This window comes from Panicum virgatum, chromosome 7K (genome assembly GCF_016808335.1).
Source record: "Panicum virgatum strain AP13 chromosome 7K, P.virgatum_v5, whole genome shotgun sequence".
In the NCBI taxonomy this organism is placed as follows: Eukaryota; Viridiplantae; Streptophyta; class Magnoliopsida; order Poales; family Poaceae; genus Panicum; species Panicum virgatum.
This window is the reverse complement of record NC_053142.1, coordinates 43,194,528-43,211,731: the sequence shown is the minus strand read 5'-3', so window position 1 is coordinate 43,211,731 and position 17,204 is coordinate 43,194,528. Positions and strand designations below refer to the sequence as shown.

The following is a 17,204-nucleotide window of genomic DNA, read 5'->3' as shown; positions in this document are numbered from 1 at the left end:
TCACAATATAAAATTTTATCGAAATTGACTGAAATTTGTTGGAGATGACTCAGTACGACTGGCAGCTACTCTGTGCAAAGCAGCGTGGCTAGAACTACACGTGGGCTCCACATCAAGAGCCGGACCCTAGAATTAAAACCTCGCGTTCACACTATAAAATTTTATCGAAATTGACTGAAATTTTTAGAGATGAGTCAATATGACTGACAGATACTCTGTGCAAAGTAGTGTGGCTAGACATATATGTGATCCCCACATTAAGTGTAGAACCACTAAATTCCTCTGCATAGTAGAACACATGGGTTTTTATGGGTTACCCGCTTATAATGGGGCGGGTTGGTTAGAGTTGAGAAATTAACTAATTGGGTTGGGTGGGGTTGGGTATCTAAATATGTTAATTTTGGGTGGGGTTGGGTATGGTGCGGGTTCCAACCCATTAGCAGGGCTACGGGCCGGCCCGGCCCTTTTCAGTCTCAACTGTATCTCTGCTGGACCGTGGGTCGAAAACTGGTTCCTCATTCCTCAGCAGATAAGGCAAATTTTTACGCGTTCTGTTCCATCTTTAGGAACCAGTTTATTTATGGGGACAATGAAAGACAAACAAAGTTTTGCACAGATACAAGCCTCCACTAAAAATATATTTGCCCGTTTTCCAGCCACGTATATTCCCTTGGATCATTCCCATCTGACAAATTAACTAAATGCCAGGGGAAAAAAAGGTGACAGTGACCTAAAAAAACAGTATGCTCCTGCGATTGCAAAGCATGTATTGCAACAATCTTTTCCTTAAGGAGATGCCAAATTTGCAGTCTTTTCATAAGATGCTCAACCACCATGCATACACAATGGCCCTTTCATTGGGATGTCAGGCATTATCGAGCTATTGATGGCGACAAAGCGGATGAGCTTGGAGACCATAGAAAAACCATACAGGTCCCTCTCCAAACAGGTCACGGCCGCAACTAGCGTGGATACTAAATTGCGCGGCTGGGTTTGCAGGTGAGAGATTACCTGCATCTCACTTCAGGTAAGCATCGCGCGTCGGATCACTCGAATGCCGACTGGATCTCAACTTAGCTAGTGCTATCTTGTTTAATCCCTTCGGGACACGATTGCGCTGCCATGGCTACTAAACAATGCATCCTGGGTCATTCCGACGCACCGAAGTTGGGAACTCGCCAACTCGGATCGCCCTATCTAGCAAAGGTTTCCCCTTTGACCATTCGCGCCTTTTTTGTTCTGTGTGATGGCGAATATGATCGGTGCTCGGTGGCAGTGAGCTAGTGGCAACCCATTTTGGGAGGAGGAGGGGGCCCCTCCGTCCCCAACGGGGGCCATCAAGCTCGCGCGCACGCCGCGCGGCCGGCTAATGGCTGGTGGCTAATCCGCACCATTACCCAAAGGAGCAGTGCTCCCACGTCGATCGATCGCGGGAATGGAAGCCAGGCCTGGCCACAAACCGCCTGCGCCACGGGGCAATATTTTTTCCCTCCTTTCCTTCAAAATTTTTTTCCCCTCCCCGGCGCCAAAGCCAACAGCAATAATTGGGCGGATCTTCGCGCACACCTCACCGATATCTTTTGCTTACGACGAGGCCAGTGAGGCAGCCGAGCCCCACACCCACATCCTCCTCCCCTTGCCCCCTCCTAGCTTCTGCCATCGCTAGAGTCGCCCAGACCGGCAGCCACCAATAAGACCCCGGCACCTCCGCGCCGGCGCGCTCGTGATCCGCCCCGCCCCGCCAGCCATCACAAAGACCTCTTTCTTTCTTTCTTTTTTTTTCCCCTCCTCGGCGGCGACGGCGTGCGCCGCGCTCCGGCTGCCGGCCCGCCCCCGGCTCCGCGGCGTTGTGGAATGATCTGCGACCTTGACATGGCGATGCGGGTGGAGAACGGGCGCCCCCATCAAGGTACGCCCCCGTGTGCCCCGCCCTGCCCCTTCCTCGTCTTCGCTTCGGCGCCGCCTGCTTTTCCCCTGCCCCGCTGCTTCCGGTTTTTGCCTTTTCCCCGCTCCGGCAGGCAAGCCCTGCCCGTCCCGTCAGATCATACAGTTCTCGCGTGCATGATTGTGCGCCGCGGCGGGCTCTCCTTTTGACCGCTGCCCGGCCTGAGGCACGTCGGTCGCTTCCTGCCTGTTCGCGGCGACCTGGCGAGGGCGCTGTTCGCGCCCATGCCGCCCGATCACCAACTGGTTGCCTACAGCGATTTTCGCTCGGTCTGAACAGTTCATCGGTTTTGTTTCAAAAAAGAAAAGAAAAGAACAGTTCATCGGATCGTTCTGGCCGAGTAGTACTTTGGGTAGATTATAACGTGTCGTCGTTGAACTGTACCTGCGGTTAGTGAGGGCGGAGAAATGTGCGAGCTGCGGCGAGTGCAGTGACCTATAGTCAGCTAGGACCTGCCGAGAGCACATCCCGGTAGCTAGGGCCGTGTTTGGTTTGTCTTCGCCCCTTTAATTATTAATTAGAGGTATTAAATAAAATCTAATTACGAAATTATCTCCACAACTATCTATAGTACTGTAGCAGTTATTCTAACTAATGAGGTCTTTAACCGAATGATTAAATTCGTCTCGAAAAATTACGTCCATCCGTGAAAAAAATTCACAAATAAAATTCGTTTAGCATTTTATGCATGCATTTGTCTTTTTTGTGAAAAAAATTTCGTGTGAGAATCCAAACACGGCTAGGACCGGGAGAAGGGGGCATGCCAGCACTCCAGCAGCCTAAAACAACTGTGGAGTCAGTCAAACAGAGGCGTAATGTCGCGAGCTAGCTTAGCTCAGAGGAGAGGACCGAATGCCATTGCTAGACCAGCTACCTGACAAATCTTTAACAGCGCTTGTTTATTACTCGCGTCCATGGATCGTCCTTTTCAGCGCTCTGTGCTGCGCTGCGCCTGGATGCGCATGCATGTGCACCAGAGCTGGCCACAGGAGTCTTCACGCATGATCCCAACTTCGTGCGACCTGCTCGCCCGGGAGATGAATGAAGCAAGTGCTAGAAAACTTACCGTTCACTGATTTACTCTACCACACGTACGCGCGCACGTAGAATAGTTAATCTCGGCACTTAGCGCCATGCCTTCTTGCACGAGCAAAGAAGCCAAGCGCAGAGAGAGCGCGTACTACTTTCCATCGAAACGACTGTTACGAGCCTTGGTTTGCAGCCGGTTTCTTTTTCTTCGAAACGACTGCAGCGGATCTGCGATTCGAGTTCCTTTTTTTTTGTGGGTTTTGCAAAGAGACAGAAGCACAACAGCTACATCCAGGAGCGCACACGCACGCCCTTATCACAACAGTAACAGACCTGGCGGACGCGTCGAGTGCCGACCCATTTGGCACTTGCGGCGGGCGCCCCCATTGTGCTCACCCAAGGGGCATAGCCTACTCTTTTCATGTGGATTCCACTGGAAAATTTTCAGGTGCATAGTCTAGGTGCATGTTTGTGGATTTATTATTGTTGGATTTCCACCATTTAGCAGTAGAATAATAGATCCACAAACATGCACCTAGGCTATGCACCTGAAAATTTTCTAGTGAAATACACATGCAAAAATTAGGCTACCACAAAATTTTCAAGATTTTTAGACAAACAGAACAACAGATACAAAATAAACTAGATTAAACACAACCTAAAATTTTAGAGGGGCAAAATTGACATTTCACATGCATGAGTATTTTTTCCCTGTAGATTTTGATTTAATAAACCTAACAAAATTGAGTTTGCATTTTTTTGATTTTTCTATAATTTTTAATTGAATTTAGAAGTTCACTGTTCTGGAAACTAAAAAGAAAATAATTTTTTGCCTGGCCTACCGCCCCGCCAGTTGGCGGTAGGTACCCTGCCGCCCGGCAGGGGGCGGCAGGCTCCCTCAGGGGCCAAAATGTGATTAAAAATAAATTTTATTTACATTCAGGTCCCTACCTCCCCGTCAGTTGGCGGCAGGTACCCTGCCGCCCCGCAGTCAGGGGGTAGGGGTACAAAACTGTAAATTATGAAATCGAAAATATATTTCTGTAAAAAATAATTTAAAAAAATATAAAAATAAAAAAGACGCGGCGTTGGATCCTTCGCTCGCCTCGGGCCGCCATGCGTCCACGGGGCCCATCAGTGGCGGCAAGCGCAGGAAGAGGCCGCTGGGGCCTGGGCCCGCCCGCGGAGTTCGTGGTGCGTAGCGAACTAGCGATAGCGTAGCATCCCAACAAAAAAAAACTATTTTGAGAAACAACAAAAAAACTCCTCTAAAATAAAAAAACTAGGCGCACTGAGGCCGCGGCGGGCCCGCGGCATTATGGGCGAGGGTGCTGTACAGCGGTAGTACACACACAGCAGTACAGCACCGAAGCAGAGGAGAGGTGCGTGCGCCCGTACTACGCCGTCGTGCAGGTGGGCCCTCCCTCGCGCCTCGCGGGACACGTTTCGGCCTACTGCGCGGCCTGACAGGGATAGAGGCGGGGCCGCGCGCCGTGCCGGCTGCACAGCACAACGTCGACGTCGACGTCGGCGGCGACTGGCCCGGCCCTGCGCTAGGCCCACGCGCAGGTTCACGGGCCGGCCGTTTGACGCGGTCCGGTCCGGAGCAGAAGTGGCGGGCCTACAGTGTTTTTCGTGTGAACTAAACACAGCCTCTGATGATTCGCAGCAGTGGAGTTTCTTCTTTTTCGAAGCGATTTAAGTTGGATTTTGACATTTTGGGATAGAGAATTCAACCACGTCTACCGGTGAGAGAGAATTCAACCGTCAGATTTATCGAACGTACTTTCTCTTTTCTCAGCTTCTAACGACGCTGTAGTTTTTATCCTTTGGCTTGTGTTTGCCGTCGACGTTCTCATCTGTACGCTTGAGTACTTTTTTTTTTTGAAAGAAACGCTTGAGTACATACGTTAGGAAACTACAGCACAGCACAGATCAGAATATTCTTATTCCATTAACTAAAAAAAAAGCTATTTTACTTCAAAAAAAAAGCTATTGCGATGCGCCGTGCTATCAGCTATTCAGCTCGATGGTCCAGAGTCCAGACTAGCTGCTGGGCCATTTCTTTTTTTCGTACTTATCTCTATAGGACAGTGTCAGAATTTGTAGCCGAACTTTCACTATACAACGCTATGCTAACTAGGTTCTTAGCATCCTGTCGTTTTATGATCAAGCTCCTGGCCTGTTGGTTCATTAATCATGCTTAGGCTTTCTTCGCTTTCATTGCGAGCCAGAATGGTCCCTTCCGGCCTTCCCTTGTAAGAGATCGCTCTGTACTAAGCTAGGGAGTAGCTCGTCAGTTGTCCTTACCACATAGGAGTAGTCGTCCTGATATAGACACATCTTCATTTTTATAAACCACAAGGCACACTTCTAGAATTTGCCACGTAAAACCACAGCGGAATTTGACAGTTTTTTGAAAATAAGGGGAAATTGACATATGAGTGTGGGTTTATAGGTTTACTATGTCATAAGAACTTGAGTTCTTTTAAATAAGGAGTTTTTCACCTATTTATAACATCTGTTTAGTCCAACGGGAGGGTACCAACGAATAACAACCAGGAAGAGTTGCATAGGAATAGGGTTACTGGGAAGAAGATCATGTTTAGCCTTTTCTCAAAAGTATTTTTTTAAAAAAAACTGCCAAGGAAGTATCAGAAAGGCTTGGTCTCGAAAACCCACACGTGGCAAGACCTGGTGGTTCTTTGGAGTATCCTCCATCCTTGACGTGAAAGGCGAGCAGGCATTGTTTAGAAAACAGTTTGGAGATGTCCAAATCATCTTTGTGTCTCTAACAGTATTTTCTTTAAAGCCTCTACAAAGGCAAGAGTCTTGTTAGTTCCTTCAAAATTTCAAAACTTTATTAGATTTTCCATCACATTAAATTTTTTAACACATGTATGAAGTATTAAATGTAATTAAATAAAATAACTAATTACACAATTTATCTATAATTTGTGAGATTAATTTTTTAAATCTAATTAACCTATGACGCGACAATAATTATCAAATACAAACGAAAGTGCTATATTGCTTTATATTTAAAACTTTATCCATCTAAATAAGCAAGGTGCGATGCTAGGCAGGGATAGCGAGCGGTGGTGGGCGTTAGACATATGGTCAACACGAATGCGTTGCTCGCAACAAGGAAATGCGGACCGTTAAAAAGTCCAGGACCGAGTGACACTGTGCATCGGTGCCCCCAGCAAAACCTTCAACTGTACCCCCACTGCTGTGGTTGTGGACTCTGTAGCACGGAGACGAAGAGCTGTCTCGACCCTCCACCGAAAAACCAAGACACCGACCGGCCGTGGGCGTACGACCGACGTGATACCTGCCGTATCATACGCTCGTACAGTACAGTACCTGGATAGCGACAGTGGCACCACTACGAGCACGATACGAATCCCTGATTCCCTGCGACGCAATACTGCAGGAGGATTTTTTTTCAATAAAAAAGAGAAGCGAGCGAGCGCAAACAACAGAGAAGCGGCCGAAGTTGTAGAGATTTTCCTGAGGTTTTGGTTAGGGCGACGAATCAATAGGGTAGATCCGGTGGTACCAGTGCTCCCTCTGTCTTAAAAAGAATATAAATCTTATTTCTCGATGAGACAAACTATTTTATTTTTAATCAAATTTATTCAAAAAATTACTAATATTTGTGTTTTCGAATAGATGTAGTATAGAAGTATATTAAAGATTAATCTAAAGATATTTATATTATAGCACAAATATTAATACTATTTTATATAAATTTGATTAAATTTGAAATTATTTGACTCCTTAAGAAATGAGATTTACATTTTTTTTTTTGGACGGTTGGAGTAGTGGTGAGAGGCTTTGGAGAAGGCCGGCGGCCGGCTGTGTCATTCTGGTTGTGAGGCCCGAGGCAGCCCTCTGGGCACTGGCCGGCCTAGCCTGCTCTGGTCGGCGGTCGCGAGCGAGAGGCGCGAAAGCGAAAGGGCCCCCACCCCCACCTCCGCACCCGTACCGCGTGCTCCACTCCGTCCCCCTCATCGGGCCGCGGGCCCATCAGAGCAACGGCTGGCCGCGCGCCCGGTACGGCCCTCGCAGCGCTGGCCCCACGTACCACGCCGCTGAGTGACCTGCCACTCTTCCAGCGCCGCCCTGCTCGCTGCGCGCTGGGCCCGCGCTGCAGGTGGGCTCGTCGTGTCATCGCGCGTAGGGGAGAGCAGGTGAGGTCCAGGCTCTGTTTCGTTAGCGTTGCGGTACTCGCGCTAAAAAAATTTGTATGTATGAAATATTAAATAAAGTTTATTTGCAAAATTTTTTCACGGATGAATGTAATTTTTCGCGACGAATCTAATAATATTAATTAATTAATGATTAATTACAGTAATACTATAGTAACCAATATTTTATCGTGCAATCAAAAGCCTCGTTAGATTCATCTCGCGAAGTAGCGTATGGTTGTAGAGTTAATTTTATAAACCGATTTTATTTAATACTCGTAATTATTGGTGAAAATTTGTGCTACCTCTAGCTCAGGCAAACTAGGCGGCGAGTGACGTGCACAGTCTTGTGCGCCCCCACGCACTGGCGCGTGCGCCCCGTATGCGGAACCGAGCTGGGCCATCGATCTGCTAGGGTGGCCGTAGCCCGCCCGTCGTGTTGGGTGCGGCAGCTAATGCTACTGTGACACTGTGTCTGGCTGGCTGGCTGGTGCACCGAGCGAGCGGCGGCCCGTCTGTTTGACCCATTCCTTCTTTCCCTTTTACGGGCCTGAACGGCTTAAGCCGAAACGGGAGTGCGGCGACAGCGATGGCTCGCTGCGACTCCTCACCCGTGATCGCTTCGCTTCGCCGAGCCGAGCCCTCCTCCTGTGTTTCCCTCTCACGCCCGTACGCTGCAGGTACGCACGCGACGCCTGTGGATGGACCGGTGGTACTCGCTCGGTCGGGGTATGGTCGCGTAGCGCGCGCGGGGGCACGAAAGCGAGGCGACCCAATCACCAATCGAAACGTCTTGGGGCCCTGGGGAACAACAGGGCGAGGGGGAGCACGATTATCCACTCCTGACGCCCGGTCTCCCCTCGTCGTTTCCGCCTAAAACCTTTGATTAGCCCCACTAATCCAACCGGAGGCGTCGCGCCCGAGGCGGTCCCGGCCAATCGCGCGGCCCCGGACCCACCTCGTCAGTGGCACCCGCACCCACGTTCCTCCACTAATCCCACTCCCAACGGGTCGCCGGGTACACGGCGCCGCGACCCGCCCCGCGCCGCGACCTGACCCTGACCCTGACACGGGCACGCAGCCACCCCCAGCTCTGCGCTCGCTTCGGCGCTTTCCCCAGTGAGCCGCACTGCCGCTGCCGCTAATTAACCCCGAGCGGCCGTCGCCTTCCCCCTCCCCTCCTCAAAAAAGGCGGAGAGGTGGTGGGCACGAGCACCACCCAGCGAGCAGCAGCGCCGCGGCAGTAGAGGAGGGAGCGCCATCAGTGGGGTTGGGAGCCCAGCACTCCCGCTCCGTTCCCGCCCAGCGCCGCCGTCCGCCGACCCTGCGCAGGTGCTGCTCCCCTCCCGTGCTCTGCTAGATCTGCTGCTTCCCGTCCGCTGATTCTGCGTGGCGTGTGTTTAAGCGTAGCGTGCGGTTGTTCCGGGGGGTGGGTTAGTGCGTTGCGGCGGTGTTGGTGCTTGAATAGGCGAGCTGGAGAGGGTGCTGGCGCATTTGTCGGGGTCTGTTGGTCGATTTGGCCGGCCCTGGCTCGGTGGTGAGCTGATCCGATGGGGGCTTGGCTATTTGCACGTGTTTTTGCGATCATCTTCGGTTCGTTAGGCTAAGCGCGTAATGTGGAGATAGGAGGCTTAGTTGCGCTGCGAGATAAAGACCTCTGTTCTTTCAGGTGTCAAGTGCTTGATATTTGGGCGAAACTGCTTGCCTGGCGCCAAAGTCTCAAAGTGTTGATTTTTCTCTTACTCCCTTCTGCTGCTTATCTGCTTGTGTGGTTATTTTCCTCTACGTTCAAGTAAGACGTCCACTGTATTTTTGTGTGTTTTAAGACGTCTACTGTATTTTTGTGTGTTTTAACTGCTGAACCTTGTGTCTGACTGTGTTAATCGGGGTTTAGGGGGACTAGTTTTTTGTTGTTGTCTTTCTGTCAATATACAAGGATTAGTTTAAGCATAACTTGTTGAGTTAAATTTCAAGATGAGTTCCAACATCAGTTTGTGCCTAACATTCGATGTTCTCACTCAGTGTGAACTCCCAACATTGATTACAACTGTGAGCACTGAGTATATACTGTTCTACACTAAAGGATTGTTCCACCATTCGATAAAAGCTGTTGTGTTGATCGTGATCAAAATGGTTATTGGTAAGGTAAAAAAAATGTTAGATGTCATCTCGAGGCATCCTATTGAACAGCTACAGCTAGAAAATAACCTTCCTGAAACCAAGTTTAAAACACCACATAGTGCAAGTCTTTAATAGGTGTGTAGTTGTAGTATCTACCAGCTTCATTGTCAGTGCTGCATTGTTCTTGTCTATACGTTTGGTCTCATACTATGGCGTTGTTTGGACATTCCTGAAGGCTGAGTCACGTACATTTTCTGTTTAATGAAAGTATAGTTCTGGTTATGTGTATAAAAGAGGGTGGGGGGGGGGGGTTGCAACTGGTTGATTTTATTTATTTCTTGCCTGTATATGTGAGGATATCATTTTTTAATAAATAAAAAAATTAGGTACCTAGGGGACACCTATATCACTCTGCGTTGGATGAAATGCTCTTTCTTACGTTTTCCTAACCTACTTGCCCATATTCTTTTAGACAGAAGCTCGCAGCCAACCACAGAAACAGCGCAATAATCAAAACCAAGAATTGTAAAGCAAATAAAAATGCAATCAGTTACATAAGTCTTGTTTCCTAATACTTGTGAAATTGCAGTTCCTTTCTATTTGTTATGTTACCAATTCCTGGATGCAGCTTGGTAGAATGTTATATTTGTTACATTGTTTACATTTTCTTTATTCTGTGTGAACTCTTGCAATTCTCGTCAGTATACAATCTTCTGTTGCTATTTTATTTTTCACAGATATAGTCAAACAGTTTTCTTCATGTCAAGTGTTGGTCTTGATTTATTTGTTTCATGCCAGTGCCCATCATGGTGAGGAAGAAGAGAACTGGCCCTGGTGGCTCTGGAGAAACTTCTGGAGAGTCTTCAGGGGCTTCTGGACAAGGTTCCTCACAGCGAACTGAGCGAACTCAACAACATGGGGGAGGACGCGGCTGGGTGCCTCAGCAGGGCGGCCGTGGTGGCGGTCAACACCAAGGCCGTGGTGGACACTATCAGGGCCGTGGAGGGCCAGAGCCACATCACCCGGGTGGTGGGCCACCTGAGTATCACCCGCGTGACTACCAGGGACGTGGCGGTGAATACCTGGGACGTGGTGGTCCCCGCCCCAGAGGTGGAATGCCACAGCCATACTATGGTGGGCATAGGGGAGGTAGTGTTGGACGAAATGTTCCTCCAGGTCCATCCAGAACAGTTCCCGAGCTGCACCAAGCCCCATATGTCCAGTATCAAGCCCCGATGGTTTCACCATCCCCATCGGGATCCGGCTCATCCTCACAGCCTATGGTAGAGGTGAGCTCTGGACATGTCCAACAACAATTTCAGCAACTTGCACTTCGCGGCCAGACTTCCACAGACCAAGAAATTCAAGTGGCACCGGCATCAAGCAAATCGCTTCGGTTCCCGTTGCGCCCTGGCAAGGGTACTTATGGGGACAGGTGCATTGTGAAGGCAAATCATTTCTTTGCTGAGCTTCCTGACAAAGATCTTCACCAATACGATGTAAGCTCCGCTCCTCCTAAGAAGTAATTTCATGCCAATTTTTATTTGTGATTTCTGTTTTTTTCTTGATAAGTGTAATTTATGTTCAATCAATCTATTGTCTTCAGGTATCTATAACACCTGAGGTTACTTCACGTGGTGTCAATCGTGCTGTCATGGGAGAGCTTGTAACGCTGTATAGACAATCCCAATTGGGTGGGCGTCTACCTGCATACGATGGAAGAAAGAGCCTTTATACAGCTGGACCACTGCCATTTACTTCTAGGACATTTGAAATTACCTTGCAAGATGAGGAAGATAGTCTTAGTGGTGGCCAAGGCGGTAAAAGGTATGGTATTGCTGCTGTCTATATTTAGGACATTCAAAGCATTTTTTTTTGCTGACTTCTGCCATCCCTTCTGATTCAGGCGTGAGAGAGTATTTAGGGTGGTGATCAAATTTGCTGCCCGTGCTGATCTCCACCATTTGGCTATGTTCCTAGCTGGAAGGCAAGCAGATGCTCCTCAAGAAGCTCTTCAAGTGCTTGACATTGTACTGCGTGAACTGCCTACTGCGAGGTGATAATTGAGCTAGTTGTATTTTTATAGTTATTTTTTCTGTGGCAAAGTCTTTATTGTAGTTACACTTTTCGTGTAGGTATTCTCCTGTTGGTAGATCATTTTATTCTCCGAACTTAGGAAGACGCCAGCAACTTGGTGAGGGTTTGGAAAGTTGGCGCGGTTTTTACCAAAGCATAAGACCGACACAGATGGGCCTTTCCCTGAATATTGGTTAGATACTATCACCTCGACCTTTTTTATTTCGTTGCTTTTCTTTCAGTTGTCACATGATCCATGTCAGTATTATGCTACTTTGCATGGACTTGGTGTAGTTTATGGGGGTCAGTATCAGTCTTGTCTTAGCCTTTGATTTGTCCCATGCAGATATGTCATCTACTGCGTTTATCGAGCCTCTCCCTGTGATTGATTTTGTTGCTCAGCTTCTTAACAGAGATATCTCAGTTAGACCATTGTCTGATTCTGATCGTGTGAAGGTTTGAATTATTACCTTACCTTGTCGATAGTAACTTTGCTTTATGCTTAGTTGGTGCTAAGTTACTGTCATCTTTTAAATTCTGTAGATCAAAAAAGCCTTGAGAGGTGTGAAGGTCGAGGTCACACACCGTGGAAATATGCGCAGAAAATATCGTATTTCTGGCCTCACTTCACAAGCAACAAGAGAGCTATCGTATGTGTTTCTTCCCTTGCTGGTATGTGTTAATAGCTTAAAGGATAATGCTCTGACATAGTTTTGTTGGTTTCTCTGTGATAGATTCCCAGTTGATGATCGTGGTACTGTGAAGACTGTGGTGCAATACTTCATGGAGACGTATGGTTTTAGTATTCAACACACCACTTTACCTTGCTTGCAAGTGGGCAATCAGCAAAGACCAAATTATCTGCCTATGGAAGTTAGTGTCTTCAATTATCTCTATTGAAATTGATTTGCTATATTATGCTTATGCTTCAAATGTGTTCTCAATGCTACATCCTGCTTCAGCATATTTTTGTAAGTTGCTTATGCTTTTGAAATATGAAATATCAGGTCTGTAAGATAGTTGAAGGACAGCGTTACTCAAAGCGACTCAACGAGAAACAAATCACTGCTCTACTGAAAGTGACCTGTCAGCGCCCTCAAGAGCGTGAGCTGGACATCTTACAGGTGACAGTTGATCATGTATTTGTGCATATTATGTAATCAGTGTTGTGATCCACATCTCATGAATTCAGGTGTTTAACCATGCTGCAATAATAGCCTGTGTAGCAATATTTAGCTTTTGAGCTTTGGTTTATGGTTTAGGGGCACTACAAAATTATTGCCACTTGTCATTATTTTTTGTTACACATGTGCATCTGAATGATCTCTGCCTTTCTAGGTAGATAAAATGTTTCTGTGAGTCATATTTTCTGGTGAATAGTATCATCTGTTTTATCAGTATTGTTGCTGTTTAATGATTAAATGTAATACTACACAGGTTTTATTGTTCTAGTATTAACCCCAAGGTCAATCAGATGAATTGATGATTCTGACTTGCATCCTTATTTTACGTTTCCTCGTTTTTACCAGACTGTGCATCACAATGCATACTATGAAGACCCGTATGCACAGGAATTTGGTATAAGAATTGATGAACGCCTCGCAGCAGTTGAAGCTCGTGTTCTGCCACCACCAAGGGTAAGTTAATTTCTGAGGTCTAACAGCATCACTACATTTTGTTTCCATATTTATGCATATGTTGTGCATGGCTACTAATGTGGAATTTGTACTTTTGTGTAATTAGCTTAAATACCATGATAGTGGCAGAGAGAGGGATGTTTTGCCAAGAGTTGGCCAATGGAACATGATGAATAAGGTATGCTTGGTCAGATATGTCTCAAGAAATCTTGATAAAATAACTTTTCCTATATAACTTCAAATGCCATTAAATTTCCCCTCATGGTAACATTGGGCGAGGACCATAACAAATTTAAATAAGTACAATAATTTGCCAAAATTGAAAATAGCAGAAAGTAAACCAGCAAGTGAGTAGATGTCACCCACTGCTGTACAACCTGCTCGCTGCTCTGCGGCTGTGGCTGTGCAGCCCAGCCGCTCGGTTGCAGGGCACGGACGCAGTCCCGCAGCGTGGCTGGCTGCAGCTGCTGGCTGGCTGCTGCAGCCGAGCACGCTGAAAGTTTGTGCCATTTCTGCAATGAATAATACAACAAATTAGCCTGTTGATGAGACTACAGATTCATGGAAGCTACAATCAGTTTATTGTTTCACTGCTTGTATTTGATTTGATTTTGTTTTTATCATCTGGTTACCTCAAAATTCCAGCATCTATCTAGTGTCTCATGGAAGCATATTGGGAGGAGAGATTTTGCATTATTTACACAGAAAGCTCTATCAAGAACTCCTGAATTGTGTCTGATTTTGCTCTTCTTTTATGCAACACGTCAACTGCAACATTAATCCTTTAGGTTATGATGTGCCATTGACATACTTTTATCTAGATAACATCTGTTTTCTACATTTTGCCTGCCTCTATCTGCATGTTCCCTGTTTGTTGTTTGATTTGATAATCTCGTCTTTGTTCTTTTCCTGGGTAGAAAATGGTTAATGGTGGCAGAGTCAGCAACTGGGCGTGTATTAACTTTTCTCGGAATGTGCAAGATAGTGCTGCTAGGGGCTTCTGTCATGAGCTGGCTATCATGTGCCAAATTTCTGGAATGGTACATCTTTGTCCTCTGAATATCACTCATGCCCAATATTCCTTTGGTATTTTGTGTTATTTACTCTTCATATTTTCCATTCTCCCTCTAGGACTTCGCCCCTGCGCCTGTGCTGCCTCCGCTGACTGCAAGGCCAGAACATGTTGAGAGAGCATTAAAGGCACGTTATCAAGATGCGATGAACATACTGAGACCACAAGGCAGGGAACTTGACCTGCTGATTGTAATACTGCCCGACAATAATGGTTCTCTTTACGGTAATCTTCTTTTCCAACAGAGACACTTAAACACTGTCCACTCAATACATTTTGTCATCAGCATTCTTTTCACTCAGGGGATCTCAAGAGGATCTGTGAGACTGATCTAGGATTGGTCTCCCAGTGTTGTCTGACTAAGCATGTTTTTAAGATGAGCAAGCAGTATCTTGCCAATGTTGCACTCAAAATAAATGTTAAGGTAAAGTCTCTCCATGCCATTCCATCCTTATGTAATACTTGAATCATTAGTTTTCTCATGGTTCCTCCTTTTCAGGTTGGGGGAAGGAATACTGTACTTGTAGATGCTTTGACAAGGAGAATCCCCCTTGTCAGTGACAGACCGACTATTATATTTGGTGCTGATGTTACGCATCCTCATCCAGGAGAAGATTCCAGTCCTTCCATTGCAGCTGTAAGTGCAACACATGTTACAATGATGATAGACCAGAAGTTCTGCTGTGATAGATTCCCTGTGATGATCGTTCCCTTTCCAGGTTGTTGCTTCGCAAGACTGGCCTGAGGTCACCAAGTATGCTGGACTAGTGAGTGCTCAAGCCCATCGCCAGGAGCTGATTCAGGATCTTTTCAAAGTATGGCAAGATCCACAACGAGGGACAGTAACTGGTGGCATGATCAAGTATGATGTTTACTGATATAATGAAATTTATTCGCACTTCTCTAGTTTTGGATTCTGCTATATGTGTAAATTCTTTTGATTGTGCAGGGAACTTCTCATTTCTTTTAAGAGGGCAACTGGACAGAAACCTCAGAGGATCATATTCTACAGGTTCTTATCTTGCATGAGCATCTCTTTTCTGATCACGATTTTTAGTATGTTAACAAAATTTTAATTTCAGGGATGGTGTCAGTGAGGGACAGTTCTATCAAGTATTGCTGTATGAACTTGATGCCATCAGAAAGGTATATGTAATTCGATAGCATTCATCTGATCCTGTTAATCATATTTTTCTCACTGTTGCCGAACATGGATATAGGCTTGTGCATCCTTGGAGCCCAATTACCAGCCTCCAGTTACTTTTGTGGTAGTTCAGAAGCGGCATCACACTAGGTTATTTGCTAATAACCACAATGATCAGCGTACGGTTGATAGAAGTGGGAACATACTGCCTGGTTAGTTCGCGTTGCACCTCCAGTTTTTTCGGCCTCGCATGTCTAATTTGAATCTGACCAGAAACTGTTTTACCTGATTTAGGCACCGTGGTTGATTCAAAGATTTGCCATCCTACCGAGTTTGATTTCTACCTGTGTAGCCATGCTGGCATTCAGGTTGATTATTCATCCTCGTTTTTAATCCATCAATTGATTGATGGGAAAGTGATTGCTGATTTGAAGTTTTCATCTGTTCAGGGAACAAGCCGCCCAGCTCATTATCATGTCCTGTGGGATGAGAACAAGTTTACAGCTGATGAGCTGCAGACTCTGACAAACAACCTGTGCTACACGTAATATCTACTGCTCCATTGACCCATTACTTTCTGCATACTCTTGAACTGCTGCCTATTAAACGTTGTTTCAACTTTTGCAGGTACGCTAGGTGCACCCGCTCCGTGTCAATTGGTAAGCCTAACTTGAAACATTAGTCTCTAGGTGTTACTCTGGCCAAATAACTCGCTGACTGTTGCTTGGTTTTGTGCAGTGCCTCCGGCATACTATGCTCATTTGGCTGCCTTCCGAGCTCGCTTCTACATGGAACCAGATACTTCTGACAGCGGGTCAATGGCAAGTGGTGCCCGTGGCCCTCCACCAGGTGGGGCACGCAGCAGCAGGGCTGCAGGGAGTGTCGCCGTTAGGCCCCTGCCCGCCCTCAAGGAAAATGTGAAGCGCGTCATGTTTTACTGCTGAGATGCTGTGCAGCCTCCACCAAGGAGTACCCTGGAGTACTCCATGTACCCCCACCATTTCAGTGTTACTGTTGGGCACTGTCGTTATGCATTTAGACTAGCCCAGTAATCTGTTTGTTTCAAGTACCTGTACTGTGTCGGTGATGCTGTGAACTCTGCTGCCACGGGAGCTTTGTTTTACTGTTTGAAGTGAACTATTTGTTGCGAGTTGTAGCCAGCCACAAGAAAGACTGGTATGTATTGACGAACCATTGTTCTGCGAGGCTTGCTTGTGAACTATTTGATGCAAGTTGTAGCTAGTCACTCTTTAATACTGATATGGCAGCTTGTTTCTTAATTACTTCTCTTATATCATGCTGTGGTCAGACGTGAATCGAGATTCTGGAATGGAATAAGCTCACATTCCCTACGTTTCAAGAAAAAAAATTCTGCTCTACTTTTATTTGTTCAGCATCGTGTTTCATTGTGAATTCCTCGGTGAGAATACTTGTGGTCTATTTTGGATTCGGACGTGGATTTAAACCCGCCCAGACGCCAAACCGCAATCCGGCGCCAGACCTGTTGCCAGTTGGCTTGCCACCCCGTTCCTCGCTGCAAAGTTCGCGTTGGCACTCAGCAATCTCCGGATGCGCTCGTCTCTGCACGTCCCTCAGAGAGGGGCGATCGCGTCCGCGGCCGCTTGACGGCCTGCTTTTTCACGGGCCGGATGTACCAAGCGTCACTCATGCCCGTTCGTCTCAGCTCGCCCGGCCGTCATTCTGTCAACGCGATTGTACCCTGCTGTCACATCGGCACTCCGAGGGGCGCGCGGCAGCGAAATCCGAAGAAAAAAAAGGTGACAACACGGCCGTGCGCTGCGTTGGTGCCACCTGAACAACCGACTGGATCGGCTCCGGAGTCCCGCAGCTGCACAGTGGACCTGACTTTCGTCGTGGTACTACTACTATCTATCAGAGCCCGGGACCGTAAGCCAGTAGCCACCAACCAGTGACGTACGCCCTGTCGCGGCCGGCGAGAGCACCGACGCTTTCGTTCGACTGTTCG

At 47.1% G+C, this 17,204-nt stretch overlaps 1 protein-coding gene across 2 annotated transcripts; it reads left to right on the top strand.

Annotated features, from left to right (window-relative positions):
• Positions 1 to 1,602: 1,602 nt before the first annotated feature.
• Positions 1,603 to 16,509, top strand: LOC120641461 (protein argonaute 1B). 2 transcript variants are annotated; one of them, XM_039917611.1, is made up of 23 exons: positions 1,603 to 1,909; positions 10,087 to 10,787; positions 10,895 to 11,115; positions 11,195 to 11,344; positions 11,424 to 11,557; positions 11,711 to 11,820; positions 11,908 to 12,014; positions 12,099 to 12,237; positions 12,372 to 12,488; positions 12,894 to 13,001; positions 13,108 to 13,179; positions 13,919 to 14,041; positions 14,133 to 14,298; positions 14,376 to 14,497; positions 14,573 to 14,710; positions 14,793 to 14,935; positions 15,023 to 15,085; positions 15,156 to 15,219; positions 15,294 to 15,429; positions 15,512 to 15,585; positions 15,667 to 15,761; positions 15,845 to 15,876; positions 15,956 to 16,509. In XM_039917611.1, the coding sequence occupies exons 1-23, from the start codon at positions 1,855 to 1,857 to the stop codon at positions 16,159 to 16,161; spliced, it is 3,276 nt and encodes a 1,091-aa protein (XP_039773545.1). In that variant the 5' UTR covers positions 1,603 to 1,854; the 3' UTR covers positions 16,162 to 16,509. The 2 variants fall into 2 exon arrangements, with proteins under 2 accessions (XP_039773545.1, XP_039773546.1); XM_039917612.1 differs by lacking the exon at positions 1,603 to 1,909 and adding an exon at positions 8,284 to 8,499 and having other exon boundaries at positions 15,956 to 16,503.
• Positions 16,510 to 17,204: the final 695 nt, after the last annotated feature.

Bases quoted from the DNA above. Each gene is read 5' to 3' on its own strand.
- LOC120641461 (XM_039917611.1), top strand. From the start codon at position 1,855: ATGATCTGCGACCTTGACATGGCGATGCGGGTGGAGAACGGGCGCCCC. The intron at 13,180-13,918 runs GTATGCTTGGTC...TTTCCTGGGTAG, and splicing joins AATGGAACATGATGAATAAG to AAAATGGTTAATGGTGGCAG. The intron at 14,711-14,792 runs GTAAGTGCAACA...TTCCCTTTCCAG, and splicing joins CCAGTCCTTCCATTGCAGCT to GTTGTTGCTTCGCAAGACTG.